Source organism: Cydia splendana, chromosome 5, assembly GCF_910591565.1.
Source record: "Cydia splendana chromosome 5, ilCydSple1.2, whole genome shotgun sequence".
Classification (NCBI taxonomy): Eukaryota; Metazoa; Arthropoda; class Insecta; order Lepidoptera; family Tortricidae; genus Cydia; species Cydia splendana.
The window spans coordinates 4,035,115-4,054,338 of NC_085964.1; the positions used below are offsets into that span (position 1 = coordinate 4,035,115).

Here is a 19,224-nt window from a genome sequence, read left to right on the forward strand (position 1 = left end):
GAATCTATGATGTAAGGTAAAAAAAACTAATCACTTTTTTGTACTAGCAAGTCTTCAATCAGCAGATAGCAAATTAATGATAAACCTGCAAAAATTTCGTGAGAGATTGTTAGGATTGTAAATCTTTAGTGACAATTTTATTTGAGTCCATTGCAATGTTTAGGGACATGTGTAAAAAAAAATATATATACATTCTTGTACCAGCTATTGAAAAGATGTAGAGGAAAACATGCTGATGATTCAGAATATGCATATGTACTTACATATATGTAGTTTACAACGACAACAACTACTCTGTGTGTTGAAACTTTACATCGCACCGTGCTCATATTTTATCATATTTAATATTCAAATTGCCAACCAAGCAAATCTCCCTTTGTTTTATGGATATTGGCCATTCGAGAGCTATTCTTATAGCCAATTTCATAACCTCCATGTCAACTGGCGTCTGCCGCAAGAGGATTAAGCACCAGAGTCATAGCTGAGTCACGGTGAATGAATAGACATAAATTTGTTATGCAAGCGTTTGGTCGTGGCGATTTCTGCCGATTTATTCGGTGCGGAGAGCGCCTGGCGCCAGGACTTAAATGCCAGGCCAGGGGAATAACGATTTCTGTTTAGGTACGTATTGTTTCTGTTTCCGTAACCATTGTTGTTGTATTTGGATGCTCGTGATTTAATGACCAGAAGTTTAGTGCGAACAGGGTTCGATAACTATTATGGCTGGTCGACGCTTTCAATGTTTACCTATTTACGTCTCCTGCTAGGCCATGAGACTTTAGAGCATGTCATTCAAAATGCAGGCCATGCGTACCTACTACGAAAATTTTCGGTAAAAATATTGCCAACAACTCCCTTCCGGGTGATTTAAGCAGCTGGTCATCGCTTGGTGATATATTGCACTAAAAAACAATATCCTTATGTTTTATTCATCACAACATTGCATAATATAAATAAATATAAACGATGGACATGATAGGAGCATTTATAGCTCTGATTCAAGTATTGAGTTGCGACTGCCCCTTTATAAAATGTTCAAAGGCCTTATTACCCCACATAAACATTAGTCGTAATGATTAATTCATGCAAAGTACCAGGGTATTATAACGTCGCAGCGTGCGTCTGATAGACGCAATGCAACCACGATGTGACTAGGGTTGACCGACGGTTCAAATTGTTTTGCATGATGTGACAGTAATTTTCAGTATCTCTCACTCAGGACTGCGGCCGGAATACTACCTTTGTCAAGTTTTTTTATAATTAGGATGTGGAAATGGATAACAACAACATCCGACAAGTGGGAAGGGGGTCTAACTGGAGGTAATTTAGCTGTTTCTAGGATGCCAATTCTAACGAACATTTTGATATCTAAGTAAATGATAGCATTTTGTTATGGAAATAATCTGTTGACAATGACATTTCTTTAACCAGAAAAAGATAATAAAGTTCGAATAGCCCTCTAGGTACGCTAAGCGCTCGGATATTGAAACTTGAAGTTATTATGATTGACAGAAAATGCATGCTGCATGTCTACACAGAGTTATATAGTTAACACGTCACAAAGCTTCTTAGTTTAAAGTATACGTATATCAGCAAGTTTGTTTTGTTGAAAAACACATCAGGGATCAGGGATCTTGCCAGGAATTAACCATTTGCAGATTCCTGATAACCCTAACTGCGCCAGCACCTCCAAATGCCGTACACGAGCTGATAGAAATTCAAATGTCTGTATAATCACATTTCATCGAATTAATTGCTTACGTATGAATGCCTGGTATCAGATGAAGTCACTACCGAATAATTAGTGTCTAGGTTTCTGTCACTTCTTGACATGACATACCATTGCTATAATGTCACCATCAGTTTGTTTGCAGTTCTCAATTACCTACACTATTCCTTCTGGTTTCTTATATAATCTACAGGGGTGGGGCGAAAAATAAGTGCATTCCCGTTGCCAGGGAGGTTTTGGGATTTTACTGAGCAACTTTTACTATGGGACCATCCACGATATCGCGAAAATTTGGCTGTTTCATACATATTGTCTGGTCCATTTTCTATGGGAGGGTACATTTTTTTTTCGCGATATAAGGGTTGGTCCCATAGTAAAAGTTGCTCAGTATAATCCCAGAACCCTCTTGGCAACGGGAATGCACTTTTTCTTTGGCCATCCTGTATATTTTTTATTAGTATTAGGCTTTTCTTCTAATTACATAGGGACAATTGAATCAATCCATATTGCTTTGACAGTATAATTATGTACTTGGACTCATAGATAAGTGCTAGAGAATATGTTTAGGAACTATGTCTCACAATGGTAGTGATACCATTTAATAGCTGCCAATCATGTCCAATGTCAAGAGTGGCTTTAGCAATGCGCCGGCGGCGCCGGCAGAGCTTGTGCCTTGTGCAACTACAACTGATTCCGAAAGGACTTAACAACCAGTATCCCCAATAAAGTTACACTTTGGTTTAGAAGGATGTAACAGGGGTATTATACAGATGTGCCGTCGGAAAGTTTCCAACTTGCGAAATTTACTTATGAAAAAATTTCGGATAAGTACTTCTCAAGTTTTGGTATGGGAAACTAAAGTTTCCATTTCCAAAATGAAAGTTTCCTCTGTATCCAGTGAAATTTTCCTGAAATGTCCGATAATTTTTCAACTTTTTGGAAATTTTCCGCACCTTGTACATTTGTAATCAGGGGGCTCTAGTGTGCAAGAGTTGGAAGTGCTGGCAAAAGTAAGGAGGTTATGACCTTTTAATTGTGCGTAAGAACTAGAATTTAGCGCAATTTTAACACCCATTACAAAAGGACATAACAACCGTAATGGTTGACAGGAGAACTACAAGGGTTTAAGTTTAATTGACCTGTGTAAAGGTGCTTATGCCCTTTTGATTGAGATGGGTGTAGATCGTGTGCATGGACCGCAAATGGACCACACGTGCGGTGACGTAGTGCATTACAGTGCAATGTTGTAGGCTTTTGGGTTATAGAGGTGTTTTGTTTTTGTTAAGCTACTAACTACGGAAATTTTTCATTGAAGACCAAATACAAGAAAAGCTTGACGTCGTGTCTCGCGTCGTAATAAAGCGTATGAACGTAATGCTGGGAACTGCACCGACGAGGAATCTTCTCTGTAACATTTATTAAATATACATTTTTGAAAATTATTAAATTTTTGAAAATTAAAAATCTGTATCATACTGTACCTATATTGTTACAATACATATTAGAACCACGTGTGTAAAATGTAACAACATGTCGAAGATAATTGACAACTGCTTTGTTCTGGACAGTTAGTGATATTGTGGCCAATAATACGTAAAGTCATGGCGCTTATAATCATCAAAATACATGAATCCTGAATTTGAAAGATTACTTCAACAACCGTTTTAAGCCAACCATGACATATGAGTATAATGCTAATGGAATATTCATTTATCTATATAATTCAAGTCAGAGTCATCTTATGAATACTAACGTAATACATATTATATTATGTAAATTACATTGAATATGTAATCCCTGTCGGCTTCATTAAAACAAGACGTGTTTCAAATGTACAGAATGCCTGCCTTTTGATCAGGGCTTGTTATAAAGTTAACCTATCTAAATTCGCGAGTGTTCGAGTTGTTTTGAATGTTCCCACCCAGCAAAGCGGCAAGTTTACGTTACAATTTCATGCTACGAAAGGAATTATTTACGCTTTGCAGCAAAAACTTGTGAACATGTCTCAATCTTATTTCAACGGATTAAGGTGGATAGTTGCGTATATATTTGTGCAGCCGTCTGTACGTTTTAAAGTGAGAATTCCCCGCACCTAGTGTTCAGCGATACCTCAATGAGATCATCGGAATTTGCCGCTTCAGTTGTTTTGTAATTAAATACTTGTTATAAAGACTTGTTACTTAAGATTATTGGGGAGGCAGAATGTGAGATAAATTGGTAGATTAAACATGTTTATCGCGATGTTAGGTGAATAGAGAAATCATTCAGCGGGAAGGAATTTGTTCACGGCGGCTGCTTTTGCGTTACTTAAGCCCCCCATTCACACTCCTACCACACGTAGTCCGCAACCCCCATACACAATCCTACCCAACGAGGCGGACTACGAGGCGGCCTACACGGTAGGAGTGTGAATGGGGGGCTTTACAGTCTCGTTACTTTACAACAAATATGCCAAGAAAAAAAACCCTTTCAAGGGTTTGAAATAACGTATGATCAAAGAAAGCTTCAATTAAAAACAACATTAACCATAGCCGTTATTGTGTTTTGTCTATGTATTATTTCCTATTCCTGAAATTTGACATTGCGTTATAAATAGAGTAGGTATTTCAAGAAATTGATATCCAGTGATTTTTATTAAAAAACTACCAAACTTGAAACTACCAAAAGCAACGAGATACAAATAGTATTATGTTTGTCCACAGATGACGAGGAAGAACTCGGTATCCTGTCCGAAGGCTCGGAGACATCGGAGGGCGGACGCGCGGACACGGACGACGAGGGCATCGAGCGCGACGCGGACCCCGCGCCGCGCCGCCGGCGGCGACGGCGGTTCATGCTGCGCGACGTCGTCGAGGTATGTGTCTGTAGTCTGTAGATAATGAGACCAGAGGGCCTACCGCAAACCACGTTCGACGTGTTCCCTCTCTGTCGAACTTGCAAATTCGTACGCAAAGGACCTTTCTGTTTCGTTTGATTCATAAACTAGTGGCTCTGTGAGCTGTAGACCTCGCGAGCAGAGCTTTAAATAACATGGTGCTAAGAGCTTTAAATATAGTAAATTAAAAAAAAAAAACAATACGAAATTTATGTGTAAAAAAATACAAAAAGTTATAATATCCCAGCATACAATTACTGGGGATCGAACCCAGACCCTCTGTGCAAACAGAAAAAGCGAACGTTTACAAACTGAGCCAAATAGTTCTTAGATGGGTTGACGAAATTTAACTACTCCTTCTCAAATTAAAATTAGTTAAAATTAAATATCCCAATACCTCCGAAACCAGCGAAATAAATTTTCTGAATTTTTGGCCATTTAATCTATATACATATCTCAAAAAGAAAACACTCGTATGGTACCAATACCACTATTTGTTTAGGCGCGAGCTATCACGACTCCGCCATTTAAAAAAAATTAAAAAAACCGGACGGACAATAAAATTTTATTTAGACATAGAATCCAGTCACAAAATTTCACGAGATTCGGTTAAGAATTGCGACCTGTAGAGGAGAACATCCGGACATACAAAAGCAAAATGCTCCAGTCGAAACGTAGACCTTCGCTACGCTCCGGTCAACTATACTCGGGACTTTGACACATTCTTCTAAACCTTAAAATGCCTTTTCTATCCGTTCCTCCAGAATTAGCTATGTATCCGGCATTCCTTCCCTGTTCCCTCATACGAATGTCAGATGTAAACAACTAAGCTTTACTATTTGCACCATTAAAATATTCAGAGCCGGATACCTCGATTATGAGATTAAAGCCCTCTCATACGGTTTCGCAACCGACGCCACCTTGCATTCCAGATCGCACGGTCAGGACAAGATTCATGTGCTTGTATCATGCCCTAATGTACTCGTAATTGTAAGCCATGCCATACATTGTATCACAGAACGGAGTCTTACAATCGTGTCACAGAATGGCGCTTGTCTTGTGGTGTAGGGTTCGCGCGTGATCGGCGAACTTCATTCAGTGCCCATTCACGAGTGAACATGTATCGATTGAATGATTATGATCTTAATTGGATTTTGTCAACAGGCTGACAGGAACACAAAGGTTGATTAAGGAGAATTAAATTTAACGTGTATGTTATTGGTCGCCTGATGGTCGGTTAAAGCTTTTTGGATAAGTTATGAATGATTGGAAGACTTGAACATGCGTTTCGTAATTAGAATATTTTTTAGTAGCTGAGTCTTTTATGATTTAGTTAGTCAATAATGTGGCTTTACTAACTAGATTATAAGATCACAGGAGCTGGCTAGCTCTTCTGCAAAAACTAGCACGAACAGCCAAATAACTAGGGATTTCATAACTACCAGTGGATGATGGCGATGGTCAAATACTAGTTTATAAATAGATATTGACTATAAAACCCCTTTGAAACGTGAACATATGAAATCCTCTTCTAAACGGATCGACACATGTCGAGCGTTTTCTCAACTAAAATTAGGTACAGTCGCCATCAGATATATAGGAGCGGCCAAGGTGTTCACAATATCTGAACACGCGCTCTAACGCCCTGACAATAGAGGCGTGTTCCGATATTTGTGAGCACCTTGGCCGCTCCGATATATCTGATGGCGACTGTACGTGAGTAACATGTTTAATATTTTTTATACAAACAGACCATTAGAATTTGAATGTTCTTAAATCAATAAATTGTTATATATCAATAAATTTCGGGACGGACATTAAATTTGTAAAAAAAACACATTAAAAGGTGCTTTAGAGAATTCTCATAAATTTGGGTGAGATAGATACGTAATGTGGGAATATCACCCGCTCTCCATTTTTATACGACTTTCACTTACGAGACGATCCTTATCCGAATATGTAAGAATAAGATGAGCTAAGGTGAGTGCACACTCAGTGTTATTATAATAAGTACAACAAAGTCGTTGGTATGTCGTCGTTAGGTAATTACGAATCAATAACAATTTTTCATCTTTGCTCGTTTTTTTTATTGTATTAGTCCAATAACTTTATCTGAACAATCATACAGTGGATCGGAAACAATGAGCACAGCCGCTCTAAATAACTCCCAATTTTCCTACCCTATCTAAATCCTGGTTGATAAAGTAGCAACATCCTGAAATAAATAATGACTACGAATCCTCATTACAGCTTAATCATAGTCTAAAAAAAAACAGGATCATTATGCATGTTTCACATTCACCTTATCCACCAACTATATCCTAAACACACAGGCTAGGAATAAAGTATCAACTATCACCTATTTCAAAAAAATGATAAACCAAAACAAACTGACAGCGGTTAAAATGCCAGTGTGACCCAAGAATTACTCCAGTCACCACACCTCATTAGTAAATCAGTTTGATTCAGATCATGTGGAGTGTCGTCCCGCCCCGACAATGAGCGTGCTGCCTTACGTTGCGTCACCGATGTGGGCGCTGGGCGATAGCGATGACATCTGCTTTCACTGCATGACTTGAGATCAGGTGCAAGGGCGAGACGGCGCCCAGACAAAATATAATGCGTTTGTTCAGTAAGAAGGAAAACGGGAAAACTGTATGTGTAATTGTATACGGTATACAATTACACATACATACACATTACGTATACAGTATACCTGATCACTGATCAGTCGAAATATAATATGAAACCGCCGTTCGCTATTTTTCATTACCTACCCAGTTACCTCGTAGAGTATATGTTAAGGGTTGAGGGGGAAACATTTTGTATAGGGGCTGAAAATCTTAGTGATCCTAGAAAAACGATGAAGCTCTACGTTAGTAAATGATGTTATCAATTATAAATAATCGTCACAAAACATGAGATGCCACAAAAATACAAAGATTTTTGACTGCCGCAGATTGTAACTACTACTTGTAAGTTCGTTATCAAAATAGCAAAGGCATTCATAAGTGTCCTTGATGCAATGTATTCATGTCGATTTGACCCACTTACATGACGTGTTCGATTGTTTTCAAGTCGAGCACGCGCGAATTCCGATGACAATCCCAACAGTTGTGCATTGCCTGTTGTTACATAAGTGATTGTAGTACCTAAGAGGGCCCTCTGATTACCAGTTCGCCGGACGATATCAGCCTGTCAGTTAATTTGAAAGCTCCGAACAACTGACAGGCTGATATCGTCCGGCGAACTGGTAATCTTTGGGCCCCTTAAACATACTGTACTTGTATCAGCAAACTTTTTCTGTCAGGACAAGAATTACCTATTTGAGAAAGGTACATGAGCTTTTCTCAATTCTTGTCACATTCCTCTCACCCATTTGCACTTTCCTGTAAAAGAGCCTTTAAGATCTACAAACGGAATAAATTAAGTTCATGTTAAACCTATTTAAATTATTTGTGTGAGAAAGCTGCTTCGACTTCGAGCAAGCTTATGGCGTTTTGATGTTCTTGCTAAGTGAATCTCAAGCATAAGTGGACATAATGGGACGATACCGTCCGGTCGTTAGTAAGTTAGTAACTTATCATTATCATTACGGCTGTTTTGATTTATTTCACAATTCCTTGTTTAAGGGCTTTGTTAAGTACCTACGTCGGAATTAGAAGGAAAGTATAATTCATGCCTTTATCTGAATTCGAAAGTTTTATTAAAATTCTAGAATGTGATGAAATGTTTTTGTTGACGACTATTGTTTAATTAGTTGTAGAAGAAATCGTGTTTTATTTCTAAGCCCTGAGTTAATAATATATAAGGAGACTTAAGGCGTGGATGAAATGGAACAAAGCATGCATTAGAACTGAAAGCAAAATATATGTAGTACCTAGTTACCTAGGCAGCCAATGTTTATTTATTTATTTAATCTTTATTGCACAAAAGAAAAACCTTATAGTACAAAAGGTGGAAATAATGTTGAAATCATTCTCACATTCTCAAAGAAATTTTCCGGCACAATTTCCTTCACCGTTTTCTTTACCGAAACGCCTTTTACGAGGGACCGCAGGCGAAGTGGGTCACCAGGGCGTCTCATCAATAATATAGCAGTTTTAGTTTTTCTCCATCCTCGACAGGAACATGAAATGTGTTTGCGCGTAGCACGCACTAACCATTCATCACAGGTACGGTACAAATAAGAAACTGTAATAAATTAATATGCAAAGACTATTCCTGCTCCGCTTAATGAAATAGGTGTATCTTTCTGGGAATGTCTGTCGGTTCAGACTTTTCGCGTACGGAGGCAACAATTTCACGCAGTGAAATATAAATTACAATTAAGCCTAGTTACAGGCCCCGTCCCAGTAAATTACACATTGATTTGCGACACCTCGCTCTGTAAGATTTCATTCCGATCGGCCGACAAACGCGTCGGCCACGCTCGCTGATAAAATATCTCCTTAACTTTGGTTCAAATAATTCAAAAGCGGCAAGCCATAAGTCACTGTTTATTCTAGATTTATAGATAGCGGGCAGAGGCACGGTAATGACCAGTTGTGGGTGTCGATGTCGGCGCTTGTCGGTCCACATCCGACTTGCGAAAGTGATCGTGTTGCCCCCGTCTCCCCTTTGCCTTGACACGCTGAATCATAAATGCTTTGTTGTTATTTGATTAGCGTCAATTAGGGCTGGATCGCCTTTGTGAACATTGAACACAATTGTTGAGCAACAGCTTATTAATTTTGAAGGAATAATTTCCGTTTATTAACTGCCATCTGAACTTTGATCTGTGAACTATACAATCTTATTAAGAGTCTTATTTCTTCTGGTGTAAACGCAAACCTATTCGTGAGTTGAGTAAACGACGATCGGAAAAGAGCTAGGATGAAACGACACTTGGTTGAAACGAAGGAACGCAAGAATTGGGAATCTTAAAAGGAAATCTATTGGCCGTCTCTAAATAATAATAAATGATTGTTAATAAAATAATATAGTTACGAAAGCAACAATTAACACAAATCGAACGTTGAAACCGTGACCAATTTACTTAACGTTTTGCGTTAACCATTTACGGTGCGCTGTGACAATTACATGCATCACATTCCAAAACGGGCATTATGAATTTTCAGTTCATGCTTTTAAATGTCATAATGCTTATTGTGAAATGGCGATAATGTGCCTTAGTTCATAATGTGTTGCGTCGACAATTGATTACAGCGAATTGGATCTTTGGTGGTTGACAGTTTAGTTGCAGCACCTTGCAGAAGCGTGGGTTAGTTGAGCAGTTGCGACAGGCCACCACTGTTCAACTTGCTAAATGACGAACGGGAGATCTGGAGGGGCATTCCAGAAAAGTGCCGAGTACGTGACACTATTTTTTCAACACTTCTGATAAAGCTTAAGAAGCCGGTATTTTTGGAATGATAATTTTTTTTAACTTAGCTTTAAACGGTATGCAATAGGGTCATTCTCGCATTTCGTGCAAATCGGTATTATTTGCAATTTACCAAAAATGTGATGGTGTTTTCGAATATCTGTTAATGCAAGGTTGTAACATAGGACCTAAAGTATATTGGCCCGCCATGAACAATTCTAAAAAGGTGGTTATTTTCTTTATATTTACAATTAACCCCCACTATTTTCATTCCTCTCTGCATGTAACGCGTGAAGTTAAACTTTGACCTCCATTTGAACCTTAAGATACTTAAAATAGAAAACTTGTTGTTGGTTCAGTAAACAAGTAATTTAGTTATGTTTTATATCCTATAATATTATACGCTAAGAAATTAACAATAAAACTATACAGCCTTATAAGTGATGGTCCAAGCAATTTCTTCATTACCGACGCGAGAAATGGATGAGCTATATTTTGCTATATAGCAAGGGTATATAGCACTTCCCGCGGATACAACACATTGTTCGTCAGTCAGTTGGCCGCGTGCTACCACAGCGGTCGTCCGTATGTTGCTTTTGACGAAAATACCTACGTTCTCTCGTGTCGGGAAGGAGTGTGGTTCAGATAAATCTTCATCGCCATCTAGTGATTTATACAGTAAGTACCAATTGTACATTAGTAAAATTATACCTAATTGATGTGTTTTAGGGTTGCCTTTCATGTGGCTTATTCTGCGAAATCAAGGTCTGATATCAACCGACCTAGGCGACGAAAACTTCCAAAACTTCATTCATATCTGTTTCATTCATTTCTTTTCCTTCCAATTTTGCCAGGGAAGGTAATGAACGAATTTAGAAGGTAATGATAATGTATATGAGGCAGTGCATTTAATGGAAAGAGGGTTAAGTTATTATAAATATAATGTTGGTATAAACATTTAAAACTATGTAATAATATATAGGGGAGCCAAACTGGTGATTTTTTGGATTTAACTAGAGCGCAGTAGATTAACATAATCTGCCGCTCTATATATAATACCAGACCGCACTCAAGGACTGTGCTGAGAAATTTGACACGTTACTAAGAGACTAAGTGAGTTGGAATCATCTGATACGTGTCGACGATAAGGTAGAGAACGGGGCAAATGTTTGGATTAAAGAGCAGAAACTACAGAAACATAAACACAGGCCGATAAACAATAATAGTGCCTCCGCCGTCAAAAGCGACAATTCCCATTCCGTGCGTGATAAATCTCAGAAAACTGATACCAGCAGTAAAAAGCGGTGTAAAATCCCTCTCAGGGCGGTGGACCATCGCAAGTTCATCCATCTGTGGAATATAGCTTGAGGATCGGAGGACATACGGGCATATCTGCTGTTATTCATGGTGCACTGTCGATGAACTTAAGCTCAAAGGGGACTCCAAGACTTTCAAAATAGGAGTACCCTCGACAATGTATGAATCCTGTTTATTTCCAACTATGTAGCCCGATAATCGTGGTCATTTCGTAAATCCAACGTCAATGGGAGTCAGACAAAAACCAACCAGTAATACTTAGTTCGGAATCCTGATTTGAAACCTTCACTGGATCTAATTTACCAAAATGTAAGGGGTCTTAACACCAAAGTAAGTTTTTCGGGCTTCTATGCTGTTGGTCCAGACTACTTAGGTACCTGCATAAGGGGTCTTAACACCAAAGTAAGTTTATCGGGCTTCTATACTGTTGGTCCAGACTACTTAGGTACCTGCATATATCTTAAAGGGGTGTTTAGAGCATTTGAATGGTCCAATACACTCCATGCTTAATCTGGTACCTACTCTCCACAAGTACATATCATCACCATTGGAAGATTTCACGGGTAAGACCGATCCCAAAGTCAAGGTATTCTTTTCTTTCAGCTTTAGCAAAGCTGTTTGAGTCCATACTCCATGGCACGTTGTCGAAACACGTGAAACCATTATGCCTGTGCAACACTCAGCATGGTTTCAGAGTGAAACGGTCTGTGAAAACTAACCTGACCTTGGTTAACAGTGACACCATCTCAGAGCATCTGGATATGGGTATCCTGATAGACGTCCTGTATTATGATTTCCGAAAAGCCTTCAATCGTGTGGGTAACGATGTATTCCTACACAAACTAGACGCTATTGGGTTCAATCCACATTTGCTTAACATTTTTGCCAGTTATCTGCGTGATAAACCGCAACACGCAACGACCAGCATGGCCACTTCGTACCAGATCCGTACCATACTCGTTCTGGTGACAGCCAAGATTCAATCTTGGGGCCTTTCCTATTTAGAATAATGGTCAATGACCTGCCCTCGGTTATCCATAACGCTCGTTGTCTACTCTACGCCGACGATCTTAAATTGGTATATTGAGTTGAGAAGGAGGAGGATTGTAAGTTGCTGCAGGAGGATGTTTCATCATCTCTGTGCCAATGGAGTCGGGGTAACAAACTGACTTTCAATGCGGCTAAGTGTCAAGTGTGTAGTTTTAATCAAACCCTATTTCCTACACATGCTCAAGAGTCGTCTCAGTAAAGGATCTTGCGGTCATATTCGATACGCGGCTAACATTTCACGACCATATCAAAGCACTTGGTACTGTAGCTTCAGTAGATTAGGCTTTGTCACTCGCATTGTCAGAGAATTCCATGACCCTTGCCCCATAAAAGTTTTTTACAATGTTCTGGTCAGAAGCAAGTTGGAGGCGTCAGCATTAGCCTGGATCCCTTACGAGTCGACGTACATTCTACTATTGGAAAAGGTCCAAAAGAATTTCCTTAGGATGTATTACCTAAAAATATTTATTTTAGGAACCCTGGGCTTCATTTCTTTGGAGGTGAGTCAGGTGAGGCACAACTTAAGCCTACTACTTTTAGCTTGTTGGGCTTTTCGTGGAGACTCTGGCTGCCTTGAACTAGTAGAGAGGCTTGTAAGACTTTTTGTACCGGACATTAGAAATATAACCCTTAGGCTTCTCCTGGTGCATCTCCTGTTAACTCATGAGTTCTTGAGATTTTGCGAGTTTATGGAGCTACGGTGGATGGATTGGCAGTCGAGTGTATTTGGATGTTAATTTTAAATTAAAGTATGTAGTTTCTCAGTGTGTTGGTGACAAGACTGATGTAGTGCTGTGTAATCATTAAATAAATAAACAATACGAAATACGTCTTCAATCACGTAAATTGTGCTTGACAATCGCTACAAGCTAGGTGGTAAATCATAAGACGCGATTGTCAAGCCGGAGTATTTGTTAAGTCGGCTTGATCGTCTGCACAGCGCTTAAGACACGTGATTTTAATGTTGTTCATTATATTAATGGTGTTAATTTTCATTAACTAAAGTTTTTTTATTGCGATTTCATAAGTTTGTTTCATTACCCTCCACTGATAAAATTACCATCCATGCCCATTTCATTACCAGCGCGTAGTTCATTACCACCAGTCTTATTAAATGAAAAGGAATAAGGTTACGAAGGTGCCTTTAGCATAAAAGTGTCAATAAATGAATCCACAATGCATGAAAACCCAAAAATTTACCATTTAAAAGAAAATTTACAAATCGAGAGAACATCACCGATTTGCACGAAATGAGAGAACGACCCAATACAGATTTATACAAAAGGTACGAAGGTAAAGGCCATACACGAGACGTCCCCGACAAAGTAGGCCTTTTATGGAACGCTCTTGGAAAGGAATTGTCAGTGTATATTATCCTTTTTACATGGGCCGTTTTAGATTTTAGTGTCAACGTAGGTATGTGGTAGTCAAGGACTAAATGTTAGTGTAATGTGTAGTGTGTACCGAGTGTGTAGTGTGTGTGGTAGTGTAAAGGCCAATTTGGCAGCAATATTGTCGAACAGCAGAAAACCACTGTTCTTCATGAGAACAGATTCACATAATGTGCCATAATGTACTTTACTGTATTTGGAGAAACCACTCGTAGAGTCAAATGTGATCCTTTTTTAATATCACAACAGGAATATATTTCTATCAGAGATTCTAATAAACGAAAACATCCCATTTACAACCTTAGGCGGGTAATAACAAGTCTCATGACTCATGATAAGAAATATAACTAACATATTTCATTATATTCCTCTAATAGAGAGTACATAGAGAACTCCCGCGGTCCTATCATATAAAATACGAGATCCTACCCAGAGAAATCTTTCCCGTACCATTTTCCCAAGGTTAACAGAATTACTTTTATTTTCCTCTTCGGTTCTATTATTTTGCTTTTCTTATATATTCCACCAAGTTTATCTTTGTAATTAAATCTGTTCTGGTAACAGCGATAGACATGTTAGTTTGGTTGGCAACAAAATTCTATGTTTTTATTGCAATCTGAGCCGAATATCGCTTACGTCACAGTGATCCGTTATCCCAAATGACATGCTGACATGTGGTTTGGAAAATTCGCGAAGGAAAACATCGCGCGTCATCGGTTTGGTGATAAATAAAAACGTTACTGTTTTGTTTCAATGTTTGATTTTAATTAGAGTTTCCGCGATTGAGAGATGCCATCTAGTGAAAAACTCGATCGCGGAAACCCTTATTGGAAATAAATCATAGGAATGACGAGAAATATTAACCTTTTAGGAGAGATAAACATATCGTTTATATCATAAAGGTATTGAGTTCATTTATACCGGAAACCGAAATTTCATAACTTGCAAGTTGCACCACTGGTCCTTATGTAGCTTCGGTTACACCTCCCGGGTTTGTGTCACACCACACTTTGACATTTACCCATTTTGGTAAAGCCGCAGAGCAAATCCGGCCAAACGAGAAACTGGACTAACTTAAATAATTACTGATTTCTTTACCTGTACCTTCTTAGTGTTGCGACAACACATTATAACATACTTGCTTCGTAACCCATATCGTTTCTTAAATCTAATTACGAACGGCCTCGAAACTCTCTTTAATTCGCTGTATAATTTATTCAAGCACTCTTTATTGTTATTTTACGATACATTTAGCAACTGCCGAGCAATTTGATCGTAATGTACAAAATGCGTTGTGGAATGATATGCAGCGGGCAATATGGTAATCAGACATGCAAATGTATTGACACTCTTATATCCCTTTGCTGTTCCTTTTGTAATTTGAACTGTAATACCAAGCAATAAAGTTGGGATTGAAAGAAAAAGATGTGGTGGTATACGAGTTTGTTGAAATTGTTAGAAATGGCAACTCGGGCGGCTAATGAAAATTGAAAGGATAAGTTATCTGGAGCGGTTCTGTATTAAGCGTAATGCAATCTGTGTCTTTCATTAGTTTGTGCATTGATGAGGATTGGAATGCGTATCGAAAGACTTGGAGATAATGATTTTCAATCAACATTCGATTTGTTACGGATTTTAACATCATTTCAAGTTCAATACAAGTTCATTTGTAGGTATGCGAATGATCTTACTGTATCCGCTACCAACTCATTACACACTGCGTAACGAGATTCTGACATAATGATTTATAATAGTCCACGTCACGTCACAATCGACGCTCCCTCAAATCGGACGTCGATAACTGTGACAGTGATAATTGGCAATCTTACAACCTATTTATTTTGAATCTAGCCATAATTGTTGAGTTGAAAGATTTGCATTAGATAGTGGTGTCTGCTTATGCAGCATGCCGTGCCGTCACTGTTTAAATCCGCAGGCTTATCGATTCGAAGTTGATCTTGGTGTCCAATAGGTACCTACAAGTTGGCGCCGGCGGCTACTTGCATTTCCTCCTAGTTTCCTGCGTGCAACGCGCGTAGATCTTTCTCTCCCAATGTTATTTCTTCAGCATAACCTTGAATGCTAATACCTACCCGTATGGCACTGAGACCAAATGTGCCGCGTGTAACAATACTGTCATCTTCATTGGTCCATCACCCATCAATATATTCATATGTATGTACTTGTTTGTGAATTTGTCATCGTAAAATTGGAAGAATCCGTCAGTTTACTAACGACTTCGCGATACCTGCGCTGCGTCATGTGCCCTCCTGCTACAAGCCCACTATATATTATTACCTACTTACTCTTTTTCTTACTGGTCGATGAACCACCAAATACACGGGAAAATAATTTCCTAACCCTCTATTATTGTTGCCTTCAGCGTTGCGTATGGCACTGCGGCGGCGGGCACCGGTCGCGCGACACCGCCGCCGCGCACTACCGCGCCGTGTGCCGCGCGCTGGTCGCCGAGGCGCTGGAGCTAGGGACCTTCCTGGCGAGGGTGCGCGTCGGCGGCGCCAGGGACCTCGGCGCCGCCGAGGAGTCCGTCACGCATCTGGACACGCTGCAGTTCTCTGATTGGGTGAGTTGAGGAAAACGCTTCATCAGTTAGACTATAAGCAGTTCTCTAGAATCCATATAAAATTGAGAAACTATGAAAAAATTATGCAACTTAAACAACTATCTGCCCGATTCGAACTTTAAGATACGTCAAATATTACGACAAGATACGATATAGATTAGATATGTCAGTGTCAAAACTGGCGTTTTTGTTGAAGAAACGTCACTTTTGACACTGACACATCTAATCCATATCGTATCTTGTCGTATCTTAAAGTTAGAATCGGGCCGTTTATATGTAAAACTTGAATTCTGAGAATAAAGTCTCGTATAGATACTAGCTCGAATAGGGAGTGTTCAGGTTTCAGGAATTTAGCACGCGATAGGGTTTAATAAACTTCAGCAGTACACCAGCCGGCTTCAAACTTTGAATTCTGTAATTTGTTAGAAATATCCTGATAGAGATATACCTTGTTTCGTAGATAAAGATTCAGAAGACAGGCAACTCAAATGACGTGCAATTTACCCGATATTAACTTAACTTTTAGGCACAAATGAGGACCATAATTATTTGGGCAGTTTAAAATCGAAATGCAAAAGGATTGTTAATTTATAAGTACAATAATCGGGCATATGCAAAATAGTTATTTGTTTTACAAGGGGGCAAAGTTGTTGTTTAACCGCTCGTGCTAATATTGATACCCGAGAAGCGAAAGATTCCAAAATTGAACCACGAGCGTAGCGAGTGGTTCGAAAAATGGAATCTTAAGCGTTGCGAGGGTTTCAAAGCACGAGGGTTAAACAAGATTTGCCCCCGAGTGAAACACAAAATTTTTCACCACACCAATCCGAAGCAAATATTAAATGTAAAATATCAAATAAAATCAAATCCAAATGAATGTTATTAAATATTTATCATCCAAAATTGTCATTTAAAACTCAATTCTACAAGCAAACATAAGAAATCGACTCAAAATTTGCATTTGATTACTTTACCTCACATGTGAATAAAATGCAACTTTGCTATCAGTTTTTGAAGTGCAAAGTAAGCCTTTCCGAGTTGGTGTGGTGAAAAATACTTTAATACGTAACTGAAACTGCTGAAGTCTTTTAAAACAAATCTTTTGTAAGAATTTGATAAAACCTGCCTCTCTGTCTAAATATTCATTTAAAGTGATGACATCACTTTACGCCCGCTAAATGAGAAAGCCTAATGAAGGGAATACCAGAAGTCTCCAACCGGCATGCGCTGCGTGCCGCTGTAGGTGTCCCATGCAATATTCATGGCTTTCCTGGAAGTTTCACGTGCCATGCCATTGATTATTTATTTCCCTCGTTGACTGCAAGTAAAATACATTGTAATCGTGCTTTACCCGTACCTAAGAGTAAAATGTATGGATTCAAGTTCATTGCAAACATAGGAAAACTACCTAATAACTAGTGTCTCTGTGGGCTATAGACCTCGCGAGCATAATTTAAAACTGAATAAATGTATGGCTCCGCTTTAAAAAAAAATTATATACATATAATCATATAACCGGCTCACCAAATTTCACGAGAATCGGTTGAGAATTCGACGTGTAGAGGAAATTATTTTGACAAACGAAAGCATTTTTTATCTAAGCTGAAAGGAGACCTTCGCTAACTCTCGGTCAATAAGTAGGTGGTATTATCAGTACCTATGTCAATAATTTTGACTGCCAATTGATATTGGGATCAGTTATTAATATTATAGATAAGTAGATGTTTTTTTTTCTAATGAGAAATAAGAGTTAAAATATTGGAGAATAATTATTAGCATTCTTCCTTCTTTTGTTTATGTAGGTCGAGATAACGCGAAAACAATAAGAACAGGGCGTTAATTAAGTTATTATGTTTTCTTTTATTGTATGATCTGGAAATAGACTAACATATCAACTTTCCGATTGTAGTCAAACCGAAGGATTTGGAGAGCCCTTCAAGTATGTAGACCGTAATAACAAAACTAATGCGATGTTCGATACTTACTGTTTACATTTATAGCTTTGAACCCCTCACTTAGGTAGATTATATATTATTATTTCACTTACGGAATGAAAAATAATGCATGCTATGAGATGTCACTTTTCTTTATAGATAAATAAAGTTGTTCGTCAGACAACTTAAATACCTAATAAAAAGGGCAAAACTGTAATTGGAACATGCTTATATCAAAACTGATGTTTATAATACGCACTAGGAGCTTTGTGAAATGATTTCAGGGTCAATTTTGGACGACCAGCTTTAATTTTGTTCCATATCGGTGTTTATTCCATTCCTATTTAATTTGTGTTCCTGCCGCTTTACTCTTAGCAAAGCGTCGTATCGAGAACTGATTGCTATTGTTATTTTCCAGGCGCGGTTTTGGATGCAAGTTATCGGAGAGTTGAGAATGGGTGTTAAGTTAAAAAAAGTCAGTTACTCGCGGACCCCCATCGAGTACGAGTTGACCCCGTACGAGATACTCATGGACGACATCAGATCCAGGAGATATACTTTAAGAAAGGTTGACGGTGCGATACCACCGAGGTAAGGTCGATCTTTTTTAAGTGATACTGAACCGTCTGAATCGTATGTGCCTTGAAGATATTGTGACCAAGGCACATACGAAACATAATTCGTATGTTTGGTATGTGACTTGGTCACAAAATCTTCTTTAATCTAAACTGACAAACGTATTAGTCAAATATGAATAAGATTGTTGAGCATGCGTAAGGCTTCTGTACAGTCTGTATCTTAGTATTCAGTTCTAATCCTCTATCTATGGACTACTAATGTCCTAATAATGGATAATACTAACTTAACTACAGCTATGTTTAATTATAAATGATTGTTTTTTTTTTCTTTTACAGTGTAAAGAAAGACGCACACGCAATGATTCTCGAATTTATTAGAAGTAGGCCTCCACTAAGAAAGG

The 19,224-nt window shown here is 38.6% G+C and overlaps 1 protein-coding gene across 4 annotated transcripts in view; it reads left to right on the top strand.

The window, feature by feature from the left end:
• LOC134790434 (protein spire) overlaps positions 1–19,224 on the top strand; it is a 271,608-nt gene that overhangs the window by 167,429 nt on the left and 84,955 nt on the right. For 3 of the 4 annotated variants that reach the window (XM_063761214.1, XM_063761215.1, XM_063761217.1), the window contains exons 4-8: positions 4,432–4,583; positions 16,111–16,311; positions 18,221–18,250; positions 18,664–18,836; positions 19,160–19,223. In XM_063761214.1, coding sequence (XP_063617284.1) covers positions 4,432–4,583; positions 16,111–16,311; positions 18,221–18,250; positions 18,664–18,836; positions 19,160–19,223 — 620 coding nt within the window. The remainder of the gene's footprint in view (positions 1–4,431; positions 4,584–16,110; positions 16,312–18,220; positions 18,251–18,663; positions 18,837–19,159; position 19,224) is intronic. The other variant, XM_063761216.1, reaches the window with a different exon arrangement.